This window comes from Epinephelus moara, chromosome 11 (genome assembly GCF_006386435.1).
Source record: "Epinephelus moara isolate mb chromosome 11, YSFRI_EMoa_1.0, whole genome shotgun sequence".
In the NCBI taxonomy this organism is placed as follows: domain Eukaryota; kingdom Metazoa; phylum Chordata; class Actinopteri; order Perciformes; family Serranidae; genus Epinephelus; species Epinephelus moara.
In genome coordinates, this window is record NC_065516.1 from 28,971,802 (window position 1) to 28,988,825 (window position 17,024).

At 42.0% G+C, this 17,024-nt stretch overlaps 1 protein-coding gene across 2 annotated transcripts in view; it reads left to right on the forward strand.

Moving 5' to 3' along the window:
• The window catches only part of LOC126397948 (retinal-specific phospholipid-transporting ATPase ABCA4-like), a 47,453-nt gene extending 30,438 nt beyond the window's left edge, over positions 1–17,015 (forward strand). For both annotated transcript variants that reach the window (XM_050057048.1, XM_050057047.1), the window contains 32 exons: positions 716–893; positions 1,587–1,718; positions 1,845–1,984; positions 2,155–2,292; positions 3,290–3,468; positions 3,851–3,953; positions 4,502–4,707; positions 5,092–5,146; positions 5,329–5,409; positions 5,944–6,119; positions 6,397–6,521; positions 6,613–6,711; positions 6,810–6,999; positions 7,229–7,323; positions 7,529–7,561; positions 7,789–7,894; positions 8,008–8,082; positions 8,263–8,432; positions 8,802–8,979; positions 9,176–9,291; positions 9,878–10,025; positions 10,106–10,229; positions 11,570–11,699; positions 11,880–12,000; positions 12,088–12,150; positions 12,248–12,354; positions 12,445–12,586; positions 14,092–14,226; positions 14,367–14,470; positions 14,561–14,653; positions 14,776–15,025; positions 16,875–17,015. In XM_050057048.1, coding sequence (XP_049913005.1) covers positions 716–893; positions 1,587–1,718; positions 1,845–1,984; positions 2,155–2,292; positions 3,290–3,468; positions 3,851–3,953; positions 4,502–4,707; positions 5,092–5,146; positions 5,329–5,409; positions 5,944–6,119; positions 6,397–6,521; positions 6,613–6,711; positions 6,810–6,999; positions 7,229–7,323; positions 7,529–7,561; positions 7,789–7,894; positions 8,008–8,082; positions 8,263–8,432; positions 8,802–8,979; positions 9,176–9,291; positions 9,878–10,025; positions 10,106–10,229; positions 11,570–11,699; positions 11,880–12,000; positions 12,088–12,150; positions 12,248–12,354; positions 12,445–12,586; positions 14,092–14,226; positions 14,367–14,470; positions 14,561–14,653; positions 14,776–15,025; positions 16,875–16,994 — 4,112 coding nt within the window. In that variant the 3' untranslated portion in view covers positions 16,995–17,015. The remainder of the gene's footprint in view (positions 1–715; positions 894–1,586; positions 1,719–1,844; positions 1,985–2,154; positions 2,293–3,289; positions 3,469–3,850; positions 3,954–4,501; positions 4,708–5,091; positions 5,147–5,328; positions 5,410–5,943; positions 6,120–6,396; positions 6,522–6,612; positions 6,712–6,809; positions 7,000–7,228; positions 7,324–7,528; positions 7,562–7,788; positions 7,895–8,007; positions 8,083–8,262; positions 8,433–8,801; positions 8,980–9,175; positions 9,292–9,877; positions 10,026–10,105; positions 10,230–11,569; positions 11,700–11,879; positions 12,001–12,087; positions 12,151–12,247; positions 12,355–12,444; positions 12,587–14,091; positions 14,227–14,366; positions 14,471–14,560; positions 14,654–14,775; positions 15,026–16,874) is intronic.
• The last annotated feature ends 9 nt before the right edge of the window (positions 17,016–17,024 follow it).

Sequence of the window (17,024 nt, forward strand, 5' to 3'; positions counted from 1 at the left end):
TCACTGGTTCTGTGTACAAAGCTGCTTTTCTTACACAGAGAGGTGCAGTTTGTTAGATTCAAAACACTTACTGTAACTTCCTGAAAGAGTTGCAAATCATATTCAACCACAGGGTATAACAGATACAACACAGTTGTATCATGATTTGACTATCACACAGCTGCATGTGATTATCTATCAACATCTCTGCTTCTAAATATGTTATCAATTATGTTAGAGTAATTTTTCTCCGAGCAAGCAAGCTCTTGATCTCCATTTCAGGTTTGAAATAGTCTCTATATTTGCTCTCCCTTTCCCTCTCTGCCAATCAGAGTCGTTGTGTGGGAACTCAGTGCCCTTGTGTTTATGTTTGCACTTGCTGGCATATGTGAACACACACACTGCTCGCTTCTCAGTTTCCTGCTTAGTTAATAAGTGATGGAAACTGTTTTCTTTACACCGTAAGGCATTCCAGTCCCCTGATCTCATATGTGTCTTTCACAGACATTTGGGAAATTAAATTACACTTTTGTTACTTTCTGAAAAGAGAAAGGATATGATGTGTTAATACCACTGTCACTTTTTATAATACGGTAAACTTTTTAATAACATTCTGTTGCTTTGAAACAGAATTTTAATTGATTCAACTTTAAATACGTAAACGCTCCATAATCTGTATTCACTCCTTGTCCAGACAAATGAGTAACAAACATGTTTTTGTTTTTGCTGTATGCAGGTCAGCCTTTCTTTGAAGCAGAGCCAGCTGACCTCGTGAAAGGTGTTTGTATCCAGAACCTGGTCAAAGTGTTTGGCAGTAGCGCCACACCAGCCGTGGATGGCCTTAGCATCAACTTTTATGAGAGCCAGATTACTGCCTTTCTGGGCCACAATGGGGCTGGGAAGACCACCACCATGTACGTCACACAGATGGGTACTCACACAACAACCACAAGGGCTGAACATGTGGAAAATAGTTCAAAATTCTCGTGTCAATATTTAGCCAAGGGACACTTTGTTTCACTTGACTTATTTTTCTCTCTCTGTCTCTTGGGGCGCCCAGTAGCTCACCTCGTAGAGCAGGTGCCCCACATACAAAGGCTGTGTCCTTGCCGCAGAGGCCAGGGGCTCGATTCCACGATTCCAAACCACGGCCCTTTGCTGCATGTTATCCCCTCTCTCTCTCCCCCTTTCCTGCTAATACTATCCTATCGATTAAAGGCAAAAAACCCTTAAAAATATCTTAAAAAAACAAAAACAATTTTGGGCGGTAGTAGCTCAGTCTGTAGGGACTTGGCTTGGGAACCGGAGGGTCACCAGCTCAAGTCCCCGCACAGACCAAGTATGGAGCATGGGCTGGTACCTGGAGAGGTGCCAGTTAGCCTCCTGGGCACTGCCTAGGTGCCCTTGAGCAAAGCACTTGACCCCCAACTGCTCGGTGCACCTGTCAATGGGCAGCCCCCTTACTCTGACATCTCTCCATTTAATGCATGCATAGATCCTGTTTGTGCATGTGTTTGTCCTTCAGGCCTGTGTGTATATGACAACAGAGTGAATTTCCCCTTGGGGATTAATAAAGTGTATTTTCTTCTTCTTCTTCTTTCCCTCAGGTCCATCTTGACCGGTATGTTCCCTCCCAGCTCAGGGACAGCCACCATCTACGGCAAGGACATCCGCACAGACATGGACGCTATTCGTGTGTCTCTGGGAATGTGCCCTCAACACAACATCCTTTTTCAGCAGTATGTAACTCTCCATACACAAACAAGCAACAACAACAACAAAATCATGCTTGCAGTGTATATCAGGTGCAGTTTTCTAGTTGCAACTGGATCATCGCTCCCTTTATGTCTCTTGCTCTCTGTCAGTATGACTGTAGCAGAGCATATCCTCTTCTACTCTCTGCTGAAAGGCCGTCCAATAGCAGAGGCCGAGGAGGAGGTGGAGAACATGCTGCAGGATCTGGGTCTCCCCCACAAGAGAGATGAACTGACCCAGAACCTCTCAGGTTTGTCTGGGTGCTTCTTCATCCAAAAAGCAGCTGCTGCATAGGGATACTTTTTATTTTTCATGTTTTTAAATAGATGGTCCACACCTGGTATGCTGGTGTGCGCACAAATATATTATCACTCAATACAGTAGCACACAGTGTCAGTACTTTATGATGTTTTAATCCAGGGGGCATGCAGAGGAAGCTATCAGTTGCTTTGGCATTTGTTGGTGGAGCCAAGGTGGTGATCCTGGATGAGCCCACTTCAGGGGTGGACCCCTACTCCAGACGCTCCATCTGGGACCTGCTTCTCAAATACCGTGCAGGTAAGACTGACCCCTGCTGGCGAGAAGAGAGTATAGAGCCCTAATGTCATGGCACTGTGGAGGTTTTTGAGATTTGCCCCTCAGTTTTTTTGTATATGCTAATATAACAAGACAAATAACAGTTTCAGTTTTCCTTAAAACAACCAGCCTTTACTGTCTTATATAATGCAATAACTGAAATCATCATTCACTTAACAGTGTGACGCTTTAGAATATGTTATGAGCGTTGACATGGACACCGTCCATCTGTTAAAAATAGATAGCAGTTCATACTTAATGTATATTGTTTATATTTTATTTGACTTTATTTTTGCCACATTAACTGACCATTTTACTATAATATTGTATTTGTAATAACTGCCCAACTATGTGTAGTCAGCTGTGTCGTTTGGCAGACAAGTATTTCATTAAGTGACTATAATTCATCAGATCACAGTGTGCTAAATATACTCGCCTTCATATTATAAATTAGGTTTCATTATCAGGTTTCCTTGACAACTACTATTGAGCCTTGCCAATACCATAATTAGAAGAGATCTGGGGTGAAAAATTATAACAGTAGCAGTGTAGCTTGTCAGGCTGTATTATACGACATGTTGAGGTTAGATGATGAACAAACCTGACAGGTTTGTCTGGTCAGGCCACTAATAAGCATTCAGCCTCTGTTCTGCACAAAACTATTGACAACACATCTGACAGTTCTTTAGTTCAACCTGATAGCCATAACACTGGATAACTTTGTGAACTAAAGCTGTTATGTACACAATAATGGAGCCTCTCTGATTTAGAGTTGAAAGGACAGATGCTTCCACTTAAACTATCGCAATTACATCGTATTTTCTTAAGTTCTTAAGTTATGACACCACATTCAGACCCACTGTACATGAAGCTCCACATTAAAAATGAATAGAGAGATTTTTCCTGCCAGTATTATTAGATCTTCTCTAAGCGAGAAATCAGAATAATCAAATATCTATCTGTCTCTCCCTCGCTGTAGGACGCACAGTGATCATGTCCACCCACCACATGGATGAGGCCGACCTGCTGAGTGACAGGGTGGCCATCATTTCTCAGGGCCGCCTCTACTGCTGCGGCTCACCCATCTTCCTCAAGAACTGTTTTGGTGCTGGCTTCTACCTCACTCTTGTGAGACGAATGAAACAAGACACACTGAAGGTGGGAACTCATGAAAGATGGAGTGTGTTTGTGTGCTTAAGGCTTTAAATGGTGCAGAGTGGTAGTTAAATCAGGAATTTTGGTTGAGGGTGAATTTTATATACAGCATTGCCAGGATTTAATTCTTGTCTGGCTAGAAAAGTGGGACAGCGGTTAGGCATGAAACCCTGGTTGATTAAAAAACACTATAATGACCATACAGAAGTGGGTTTATCCGAGATATTTAACATCAGACTAACACAGTGGTTTCACCTGTATCAGTCCCCTTGTGATTTGTATGGAAATGAGTTCCTGTGAGACTAAGAGGCAGCAAAAATGCATGCAGGAGATATATATGAATATAAAAAAAGTAAATTATGGTTTCTGATGACATGTCCTGCAGGCCAGCTGTGACTGCACACAGGATTGCTCCTGTAAATGCACAAAGTGTTTGAAGTTTAAAGTGAACCAGGAGGAGAACCCGAGTCCAGACAGACAGATGGATGGTGAGTTCCATTTCCGTGTTATTATTATATTGTAATTTCAGAGATCAGTGTGCTATGCCAAGTTCATTGTCAGCCTCCTTAAACCTGGTTTTAGTCTATTCAGCTTCTAAATGAATACTGCAGTGGAGCATAATCTCTTTGTCATGGTGATGAATAGCTTTTTTGCACTGGATTGTAGTCGGTCGACTTACTGTAGCTGTTGCCAACACACCCAGAAACACCCTGTGCTGACTTTATGCAATGTACTACTGTAGACTTATTATTTGTCAGTTGGGTGTGCAGTTTTGATAAATTATATGCTGTAATTTAATGTGTTTTTCCTCTGTTATTTGTTTCCTGCTGTGATTTTGCACACCCTTCGCAGCACATTTCTACTCCACAAGCCACCTGTCAAATATTCTGTTTTCTTAGCTGTTTCTTTTTACTGTTACTGTTTACTGTAGCAGAGAGGTAAAGGTCCAGGCAGTAGGATATTAAATTATATAATCAAAGTAATTAACATGTGATGGAAGCTGACATATGGCCAAAATCATCCCACTCATCCCCAGGTAACATGGAGAGCATCACAGCCCTGATTCACCATCATGTGCCGCAGGCTCGTCTCATCGAGGCCATCGGTCAGGAGCTGACCTACCTGCTGCCCAACCGCAACTTCCAGCCCAGGGCATATGCTAGCCTCTTCAGGGAGCTAGAGGAAACGCTGGTGGACATCGGCCTCAGCAGCTTTGGTGTGTCCGACACATCACTGGAGGAGGTAAATGGAAATAATAACAAATGAAACGGTAACAGTTGTAGTAATCATAGGACTGCTTGTGTTTGAAACTAAAAGTGAAAATTTCAAAAGTTTTAAACATTTACAAATTTACATTAAAGTCCCAGAATGAGACAATAGATCAAACTGACAGTGACTGCCCCCTGAGTAAGACAGATTCTTAGTCATGGAGGTATATATTTTCATTTTCTGTGCAATTTTAATAGCAAGATCCAAAAAAGGCGAGTTTTATTGGGACAATCTGTCATACAGACTCGGTCTGACATTCACCTTTACAGTGATTAGACTCTGTTACATGAGGCTGTGTAATAAAGAGCATCTGTTAATATCTTGGATCCTGAAAATAAAATAAGCTTTTCTTTGTAGATCTTCCTAAAGGTCACTGCTAATGGAAATGCAACCAACAGGAAATGTATACCAGGTAAAAAACAAAAAAGAAAGAAGCAGTTTTTGTAGCACTTTCCCTTCACTTATGTCCTCGTCCTGTTGATGTGTTGTGTATGTCTGAATGTGTAGTTGTATCTCACATAGCCCTATTTTCTCCATCTCCCCGTCATCATGTGAACTACATCCTTTGTATCCCACTCTCTGACCCTCTCTCAGACAAGAAATCATTGCGACAGATCTGTCGAGCTAGTCTTTGTGGATTCAACAGAGTGGCAGTTGATATGGGACCACCTAAAGGTGACTTTGGCTTTCAGCTTATAGCTCTGGACAAATGCTGCTGTAGTGAGAAAACCATAGCAATTTAAGAGGCTTTACAGTCTATTGTGTGTCGTAAAATGAAACCTATTCAACCTTCCTTTGCTGTAGAAGAAGAATTCGTGAAGGTCAACTGAGACATTAACAGAATAGTTTGACATTTTGGGAAATGCCCCCACATTTAATCCATTCTTGAAAACCTATTTGAGGAGGTGTTTTTCCTGACAACAGTGTAACACAGAGAGCTTTGGCTTGGGCAGTTTGGCTAGTGGCATGTGAGCAATTCATCATATATATGTATGTTTCAGTCCAGAGCTTTCAGAGGCACACACAAGTAACATGTCAAGGTGATGAACTACATCCCTGAGGCTAGTAGAGCACCGCTGGTAAATGCTTTCTGATCACCGCTCACAGAAGGCTAAACATGCTAAGCTGGCTGGCTGGCTGCTTAAATCGAGCATGTACACTACATGTGCGAGTCAGACAATGCAGTTTGACTTGAGCTCTATATTCCAGGGACAGATGGGGATTTGCACACCAATGGCCAGGGCCCGTGTGATATCCCAGAAGGCAGTGCGGGCAGGGGATCCTCCCAGGTCAGAGGCCTGTGTCTCACCATCAAACAGTTCTTTGCTCTGCTGATCAAGAGGTTGCATCACGCAACGCGCTCCTACAAAGACTTCTTTGCCCAGGTAACCTCGCTATAATTCATTAAACTATAATCCTTATTCAATGCAGTAATTGCATTTTATGTTTTAAGTGTTGCTTTATGGTGTGCATTTACTGGAATATGATTTAAATTTGCAAACAATCAGAAGAAGAGGTCCTTTTCTCAGTTATATTGTTATATTCAGGCTGGCTGTTTGAGTTAGAGTTTAATTTCTAAGAAGCACCAGGGCCTTGATCTTAATCAGAGTTTTCATCTTTTGTCTGGTTTTTAAATGGCACTTGTTTCTCTGTGTTTAATAGATTGTGCTGCCAGCCAGTTTTGTTTTCCTGGCGCTGACATTCACTCTGATCGTTCCACCTTTCGGAGAGTATCCAAGTCTGACTCTCACTCCCTGGATGTACGGGAGACAGTACACCTTCTTCAGGTGGGTATAATGGACAAATGGACGTCAAATTAAATTTGGCTTAAATAGCTAAAATGTCTCTGGATACAATTTGTGCTTTTGTCCTTTGCAGTAATGAGCGTCCTATGGATGCTCAGATGAGATACTTCGGTGAAGTGCTGTTGGACAAGCCTGGCTTTGGGACTCGCTGCATGGTGGATGAACCACTGGAGTGAGTCACCTTCACGGATTTAGATCTTTTTCTTTTATCCAGACTGTCCTCCGTGCTGTTTTGTTTGACTGCATGGTTTTGATTTCGCCCACTGCCAGAGATTTCCCGTGTAACAATATTACCACAGAGTGGGAGATGCCCTTGGTCAACCCTGTCCTCATAGATATGCTGGAAGGCCCAGAATGGAGCTCCCTCAGACCGTCTCCAGACTGTCAGTGCAGCACTCCCAAAAAACTCACCATGCTGCCTGTGTGTCCTGTGGGAGCTGGAGGCCTGCCACCTCCGCAGGTAAGCAGTTGGTTTAATAATATTGGAATGATCACAGTATATATTATGTATATATAATTAACCCTTTCAAGCACACTACTAAATTCCTTCAGCACATCCTATTATATGTTGTGCATTGACTTGCATGTCACTTCCACACATTCGACTGTAAAGGCATACATTTGGGGGTTCACCAGTGCTGATTAGATTCTCATATTCAATATACACTGTGTTTGATTTTGTGCATCAGAGGATCCAGTCCACAGGGGATGTTCTCATGGACTTAACAGGCAGGAACATCTCTGACTACCTGGTGAAGACCTACCCCAGCCTCATCAGAACCAGGTATAAGATCCTGTGCACCAGTTTAAAAGGAAGAACTCATTTACTTCTCCAAAAAATGACATTATTTACTATGTAAACTGTGATGTGTATACGTAACAAAAAAGTACAGTCTTGTTAATATGAAAGTACACAACTGTTTATGTCACAGAAGCTTATTGGTGGTGATGAGGTATTTTTAAAAACTGAAATGTTGATCTCTTTCCAGTTTGAAGAGCAAATACTGGGTGAACGAACAAAGGTAATTTCAAATACTTGTCCAACTGCTTCTTTGTCAGGTTATAGTTAGATCTAAATACAGCTATTTTACATTTATTTTGAAGTATATTTCGAGGATGGATGTGTTGTGTGTAGTGGCGCAGTTCTCCCTCCAGTGGTTGTAATGGTGTGGTACAGTTTTGGGCTGCAATAGCTGGAATCACAGTCACATATTGCAGATGTCAGCAGGTTTTTCTCTGTGGTGTCCAGGTATGGAGGTATATCAGTGGGAGGACAGCTGCCTGTTTTAGAGCTGCAGCCAAAGACCATCCAGGATCTAGCAACACAGCTGGCGCAGCTGTTCAATGTTACTGGGGTATGGCTTTAAAACTCAACATTATGTTTGTGCACACTTTTTGTTTCTGTGTGTTCATCACCTTGTTCTTCGGTGATATCTTATGTAACATGGCCTTGGATTTTCGGTTGCAGGGCAAACACTCCAGACAAACCTTGAAGGATATAGGGACGTTCCTCAGATACATGGAGACTCAAAACAATGTCAAGGTCAGTCTAAGAAAGCCTCATCAGCAAGATGAAACCTTCATAATTGCGATCCACTTGCCTCATTGTGTAACACATTGTAATAGACTATACGTAATTTTGGCACAAACCAAATAACTGTTGTCGTTTATAGATGCCTACGATATGAATGCTCAAAGTACATCATTCACTGTGTTTCCATAGGTGTGGTACAACAATAAGGGCTGGCATGCCATGGTTTCTTTCATGAACGTGGCCAACAATGCCATCCTCCGTGCAAACCTGCCCAAAGGAGCTAACCTGGACGAATATGGAATCACCGCCATTAACCATCCTCTGAACCTCACCAAAGAGCAGCTCTCTGAGATCACTGTGTAAGTGAGCAATGGCTGACACATATTCCATTATCGTTCAATGTCTGAAACCTTTCTAGGTGTTTGCAAAGAAAAGTAAGGAGTTTTTAGAAGTAGTGTCAGGATGTGGTGCTTGTGTAGGAACATTTCAGTCCGTTTTTTATGCCTCAACGTCGGCGACTGCTATGGGCAGGGTTGAAGATGTGTGTGAAGCATTCTTGTTTCAGAATATGCAGCTTCTTTGCAGCAACATCCATATTTAAAGCATTGTCAGCTGTCATGGCGTGACATGTGACTCTGGACAGACATGGATTAAAACTAACTGTACCTTGACTGGTTCGCAGAGGCAGTCTTAGAGTCTCTGATAATTCTCCTCTGTCCTCTCCTCAGCCTGACCACCTCAGTGGATGCAGTGGTGGCCATCTGTGTCATCTTTGCCATGTCCTTTGTTCCAGCCAGCTTCGTCCTCTATTTAATCCAGGAGAGGGTCACTCAGGCCAAACACCTGCAGTTTGTCAGTGGTGTCAGTCCATTAGTCTACTGGATGGCCAACTTCCTCTGGGACATGGTACAGTGACCCTATTACCTTATAAGATGTGCACCAATGTCTGGAAATGTCAGTAATAGTCAAGGACATTTAATAATGACCTTTATAAGAACAACCAGAGTAAAGACAATCAAGGTCAAAAGGCTTTCTGCTCTTTGCGCATGATATTGTTGTGTAGACAAAAGTGCTTATTGTTTTTATTTTTTTCTTTCTGCAGTTGAATTACTCCATCAGCGCAGCGATGGTGGTGGAAATTTTCATCTTTTTTGACAAGAAGTGCTACACCTCACCGACCAACCTTCAACCACTTATTTCCCTGCTTATGCTTTATGGGTAGGTTTTTGTCTTTTTTAAAGCACTAACTGTTGTTCAGTCTTTTTTCCTATAACAAAGGATGTAAAATGAGGGCCAAACACAAAAGCATAATTAAATGTCTGTGAGCTCCAGCAATTTTGTTTTTTAGCTTTACTGGGTCTGTATTTTAATGAAATATTGACAAACCGAGAACAAATAATCTCTCCATTAAAGTGAAATTTAAAGCCTCGTACTTGAATTGATTCCATGACAAATGGCTGATTTTTAACAGAGGATAGCACAAAACTTATTACCCTGTTTCTCTTTTTCTTTCTGATCCCACAGTCAGTTGTGTGGCGGTGTTGATTAGTTTTGACTTTCTTCTAACACTTAAAACAAGGGTTAGATTTTCAGATGCGTCCCTCGGCAGATATTTTTCAGCATCTATCCTAAAAGTGAGCTGCTGTCATCACCAGTCATGTTTACTCCACACCCCACGCTAGCTCCTAACACGTCAGTCAGAATATATCGTTGTATACTATATGTTGCATCACCGGGGTCTGACATTAGTTTGTCACATTCGTTTTGCCTAACTGATGCTCTTTCTGATCTCTTTCTCTCCTAGCTGGTCTGTGACACCCATGATGTACCCCATGTCCTTCATATTCAGTGTCCCCAGCACGGCATACGTCTCTTTGTCATGTATCAACCTCTTCATAGGCATCAACAGCAGCGCCATCACCTTCATCCTGGACCTTTTTGAGGGCACCACAGTAAGACCACAGCACTTGTCTCTGTAAATCCAAACCTTCCATTTATCTGTCATATCATCCTAATTTGGATTTCTGTCCAGACTCTGTACAAGTTCAACCAGCTGTTGAAGACCGTGCTGCTCATCTTTCCCCATTACTGCCTGGGCCGAGGTCTTATAGACATGGCCATGCACCAGGCGGTGACTGATGTCTACGCTCGCTTCGGTAATCACACACAAATGCTCATATGCCTCACAGTCCAGTAAGCAGATACTTCTAACAACAAAAGCCTCCAGCTGTCAGCCACCATCTCAATGCTCTAAAGAGACTGTCCTTCAAAATACAACCACACAGGTTTTTAGTCAACCCGGTCTCACTCTAATGTTGTTGAATACTGGCGCTTGGGCAGTGACTTCTGGTGTCAGACACAGACGAAAAAAGCCGTCCTTTCGCATCGGCATGATACGCAGCCAGTCACCGTTACTGTTTAATGGCTCCCAGTGGTGTCGGGGAAATGCAGCTAGACAAACAATGAAACTTAAGGCGGCAGGAATCCAAGTAGGGCGGGTGGGAGATGGGGTGGATGGATCCAACAACCACTAACTTTCACCCAGGAAGCTGGTGTTTGCTCCCAGCAAGATTGTAAGCCCAAACCTGTTCTTAAATCTTAAACCCAATCACATGCTTTTGTTGCCTAAACCCAACCATGTGCGTGTATTGGCAAAACGTAACGTAGTGCATTTATTTTGAAAGAGACTCTATGCAAACTGTGCATTTCCTGTGAAAACGGAACTGTAGTTTGAAAACAGACAATGCATGCAACAGGCATTACTTAACGTGATGTCCAAGAACGTCAACAACCAACACACCCAGGGTACCGTGCACGTCATCTGTCGATGTGGAAAGCCCATGACCAGACGTCAATATGTGACGAGGCTGGAGTGAGAATGGGTTTCATTTGTACAGGCAGGTTATTAGGACCAACATTTACTCACGTCAACACATTGATCAAGTGATCATAGCCTTCTGAATTATGTGAGTTGTACACAAATTACTGACTGATTACGTAGGTCATACATGAAATGTGTTTCATTACTTTCGTAGCTATACGTACAAACTTGAGAGCAGCCTGACTTATTTTAACTGAAACCCAACTGTTAACGGTTATCTACGACGTATTCATGTAGGTTTAGGTATGACACTGGTAGGACTTATGTGGTTGTATGGATTGAGGATTTGTTGCTCTTAATGAATTTTGGGTCACTGGCTGCTTTAGAAATCTGACAGCTTACATGAACCATCAAAACCTGAGCGAACTGCAGAGTTGTAACACACTGACCACACAAAGTGATCTGAAACAGATTCACAAGTATTGAAGAATGTGAAATTGAATGAGCAAAATATGAAATATTACACTACAATTACAATCACTGTTTTTACTAAAAAATATATTCCAGATAAACTAAGCCTCTATTGTATTTTTCTTATGCCAAGGGAAAAAATATTCAAGTTTAAAAGTATGAAAGCGTGACTAAAAGGTGTGTTTTATTTATATATCTTACCAGGAGAGGACTACAGTCCAGACCCCTATAACTGGAACTTCATTGGGAAGAATTTATTCTGCATGGCTGTCGAGGGATTCATCTATTTCACCCTTAACATTCTGTTCCAGTATCGCTTCTTCCTGGATCACTGGTGAGTGTAGTAGAGCGTGAATAAGGAAACCAAATTTACCAGATGTACTTTAATAATTGCTCTTTGAAAATTGCAGTGTGTGTAATACAATTTCCAGATAACACATTCTGAATGTGATGTTACTGGTGCATAAATTGACTAGAAGTTGATTTAACGAGCTGTTTATTTTTCCGTTGGCAGGATATCAGATTGTCCAAAGCCTCCTATTTTGGAAGAAGATGTAGATGTGGCAGAGGAAAGAGAGCGTCTCTACAGGAGTGAAAAAACAAATGACATTTTACGTATACGAGACCTGTCCAAGGTGAGACACTTTTCTTTGGATAAAACAGTAAAACTCAAAAATATATTTCCATTTCATTCTGATGTTGTTCTCATCTTGTTTTGCCAGACATACCCAGGAACAATCATCCCTGCAGTGGACCGAATCTGTGTTGCAGTATCACCTGGAGAGGTTTGTGTGGTTAAACCGAATCAATTTACCCCACAGATGAAGCATTCCCACCACCTCATTGTTAATCTATCATGTTTTTCCTCCTGGTCCTCTGCAGTGCTTTGGTCTACTGGGTGTGAACGGAGCAGGGAAGACCACAACATTTAAAATGTTGACAGGAGACATCGATGTCACCACAGGAGACGCCTCAGTCTCTGGTCACAGGTCTGTACATGTTCTTTTTTTACATACTGTGAATTTTGAAATTAAAAGTGTTGTAATCAGCACTCTTGTTGTTTACCCCTAAATCTTCAGCATTTTGACCAACATCCTGGACGTCCACCAGAACATGGGATACTGCCCACAGTTTGATGCCATAGATGAGCTGCTGACAGGCAGAGAACATCTGCACCTCTACGCTCGCCTCCGTGGAGTTCCAGAGTCGGAGATCAGCAGGGTGAGATGCACACTTTGCAAGGAAATAATTTTAAACTGGACCTGACAGCACTGTGAAATGATAAAAATGATGAATGTATCTTAAATAATTTTCGTGTCTGAAATTAACACAGTCCACAAGCTTAACTTATTAGCCATCGGGCACCCCTTGTGAAGGTTGTAGTAAAAATGAAGACGGATGAAAAAGGTGATTTTTAGTTTAAGCACATCCTTTAACTGTGAGCACTGAGGATATATTAGCCAGTTTGATAATGAGAGGGGTGTAATGGGGCATTAAAGGAGCTGTAAGTGACATTCAGAGCATATCTATGGTTTCTGAATCTGGTCTGGGGTGGGATGTCTGCTCACGGTTCTCTACATGGAGGTGGCTTAGCCAGTAGATAGCAGCTAATGGTGCTAAATAAACAGTTATAAACAGTTCTCAATGAACAGTGCTAACAATGCTGACAGAGCTAACACCGCCATATTAGGGCAGGGCAGTGCAGAGCAACGGCGATTAGCTATCCAGTGGGACACACACAGGGTTTCACATGCCCTAACGTGCATGCACAGTCGAGCAGGCTACAACAACCCACTGTCATATAATAGTTCAGGAAGGACCCAGATGCAGAGCAGCAGGCAGGTTGAAGGTTTAATAAAAGGCAAGCTTTAATAAAGCTGATAAAAAACATCCAAAACAGGCAGATAACAGAAAGTCAAAAAGAGAGAGGAACCAAAACTAAACTTGAAAGCAACAGGGATAATACGATAAACTCAGGGAAGAAATCCAAACACAAAACAAGACACCAGGCAGGAAACAGCGAAGGGAACGACACCAAGAACACAAGGATGAACTCAGACAAACTGACAAAGAAGAAAGGGAAACACACAGGTATATATACACAGAAAACTAATCACAAGAATGAGACGCAGCTAGAGTAGGGAGACATGAGCAAAAGGAGGGAAATTAGGGAAATGGGGATTGGCTTACAACAAGGGTGTGGAGGGGAACACTAGGGTGGCGCAAAAAAGACTAATATAGAACAGGTGTGAAGGGAAGACTCTGGGAACAGGGACTAACAAGACAGGTGTGATAGAAAACAGGCGGGAAAACACACAAAGACAGGAAGTAAAATAACATGAAACAAGGAACACAAACAAAAAAACGTAAAACAAAGATCCACAAGATTATAGAATATTAACAAAAACCAGGATCATGACACCCACAGAGAAACTCAGATTACAGCACCCACAGAGGAACAGTGGTTTGCTGCCATATTAGCAATATAATTTCCATAATGCCAAAATAGATGCACAGTTGAAGACATTGCTACTTACAAATGTTTTATAAAGCTTGTTCCTTCCTTTACCAAATACAAACATTCTGTTGTTCAAAGAATCAGTCAAGCTACGTTAAACACTATATTTGGAAACTACAAAGTCTACGTAGTGTCATCTCAATCTATAAACCTGACACCTTTTGTTAATTGTAACATGAGGCACTTACTGCATCCTCCTCGTGCTCAGGTTGCAGAGTGGGCCATCCAGAAGCTGGGCCTGTCAGAGTATGCAGGCTACAGTGCTGGGACCTACAGCGGAGGAAACAGGAGGAAACTCTCCACAGCCATCGCCATGATAGGCTGCCCTGCGCTGGTGCTGCTGGTGAGGCCAACACTAATGACTGTTATTGGTTTGGATTAGAGATTTATCATGGGGAACACTGTCATATGAGCATGGTTAGGTGATAGACGAGATGTTTCTGTGTGTATATTAATGTGTTTGTTGTAATTAATGCACATTAGGATGAGCCCACTACAGGTATGGACCCGCTCTCCAGACGCTTCCTGTGGAACTCCATCATGAGTGTTATACAGGACAGACGAGCTGTGGTCCTCACCTCACACAGGTAAACTCTCTGGTGTAGGTGTTTAACTGTGTGTTCACTATATTTATGAGCACAGATTTTGTATTTTAATATCCCCATCTGTCTTTTCAGCATGGAGGAATGTGAGGCGCTGTGTACCCGCTTAGCAATTATGGTTAATGGATCCTTTAAGTGTTTAGGAACCATTCAGCACCTCAAATACAAGTGAGCCATTTTACTTCATCCCATATGTCAAAAAATCAGTCAGCCATGATTACAAAATCCAATTAGCATTCTACAAAATTGCCGAGCTTTGATTTTGTTTCACCTTACATTAATGTGAATAGATTTGGCGATGGCTACGTGGTGACCATGAAGATCAGGGCAGCTAAGCCCGGCTGTGCCCCTGACCTGAACCCTGCTGAAGCATTCATGGAGAGCACCTTCCCTGGCTGCATCCAGAGAGAGAAACACTACAACACTCTACAGTATAAGATCTCCTCCTCCTCCCTGGCTAGGATCTTTCAAATGGTCCTGGCGAACAAAGACAAGCTCAACATAGAGGACTACTCAGTGTCACAGACCACCCTCGACCAGGTAAATGAGCACAGGAAATGATAATGAGTGATTAAATGTGAATTTGATAGGGGTGTACATTTTCTCAACTCATGTTTTTTTTAGGAGAATCAGATGGAACAGTTGGAAACCAGTCGAATTATTCAAACTGTGAATAATTCACTCATTTTTTTATTTTAAGCCGTGCTAGCAGTGTGGCTGTACAGATGGCAGTGTTGGTCTGCTGGTCCATCACTTTGGTCCAGACTGAAATATCTGGATTGCAGTAAAATTTAGTAGAAACATTCATGTCCCCAACAGAATTAACTGTGATCTTATTGGCGATCCCACCACTTTTTATCCAGCTCCATCATCAGATGAAGTTTTTATAAAGTCCAATACTTGGGTTTGTGGCCAAATCTGATGACATTTCCATCTGCCTCAGCTGTACCTTGTGTTTGGTGCTAATTAGCAGATGTTTGGATGCTATTGTTGCTGGCCTCAGGCCTAGGGGAACCTGGGCCAGTGGCAAAGACAATGCCTATGCGTGTAAACAAAGAGGCAGAAAACTTAAGCTTGCGTTCAGCTCGACTGCAGGGTTTATTCTGCTTCCTTAACATAGGAAATACGTAACAAATGACTTCCTGGGGTGATCAGCAAAATACTCATAGTAGCGTCAGGTAAGATACAGTATCTTCAAGTAACGGTAGTGTGCAAATACACCGACAAATGAAGTTCTGCGAAATAAACAATATGAATTAAAGGGAAATTTCGGTTTATTTCAACCTGTCTCCTATCGTCCTAAATTTGTTTCAAGTGACTAGTGACATAAAAATAATAGTTAGCATGTTAGCCGTTAGCCTAGATACAGCCGGGGCGCATAGTAGCGTCAGACCTGTTAAAACGTAAGTGAAAGGGCAACCTTCAAGTGCAAACTTAGTCCACTAAACAAGCTTTTTTCCACAAAGACCGCCTCATATCGTTAGGATAAATGTCAGAGAACATATAGAAAACGACATGTAAACATGTTGTCTTACCTTACCGGTGTGCTGCCATGTTTGTTTACCATTTAGCTCTGCTTTCCAAAGCGCGGCCGAACAACATTGCAACTTGAATGCTAGTTATGTGTTTGTGAGCATGACACCATGCTGATGTTAGCAGTTAGCTGAAACACAGCTGGGCCTAAATACAGACTCACAGAGCCACAAGCATTATATTTCTAATCAAATCGCAGAGTGAATGTTGGCATTGTACGTTTCTGCAAACCACAAATGTGTAAAATTTGTACATTGTATTATGTATATTTTGAAGATTTACATTTCAGCAGCACTGTCATTAACATGTGGTTATTTTTAGGCACAAAAACAACTTGGTTATGTTTAGAAAAATATCATATTTTGATCTAAAAAACCCAGATTTGGTGGTGCAGTCGCTGCTGGAAATGCCTCAATGTCTCACTAAACACCATCCAGTTTTGTTGATTGTTGGTTTTGAACGGTGGTCTGCAGCTTGGCAGCCATCTTGCCTAGGTTTCACGCCATCCACTATCCCCTCCACCTCCAGATGACAAAGTCAGCTTAAAAACATGTAATCAGAACCACCACACTTTAGAAACGTTGTAACGCATCCATTGTTTGCAGAAATGTACAACACCAACATTTTCTTCTGGTGACTGCGCTGATATTTCACATTCTTGCTTTTTGTTTGTCATCTCTCTTGATAGATACTGAGATTTCGTCATTATATTTAAAATGTCCAACTGATATTTCAAACAAATCTTGCTACATTATTTCATTCTCTCATGTCCTCTGCCTTGCATCGAGCATCATCATGGCTCAGAGGACAATAGGTTTATGTTTCTAATGTTTCTATCTATTTCTGTTCCCTCTAGGTTTTTGTGAATTTCGCCAAACAACAATCGAGAGAGGATGACGCCATCGTGCTGCATCCAAAAGCTGCTGGGGCGCAGCGATATGTTGAAACCACACCCTTCAAGTCGTTGAAGAAGTGAAGTTACCTCAATGAGCTCAACTGGGAGACA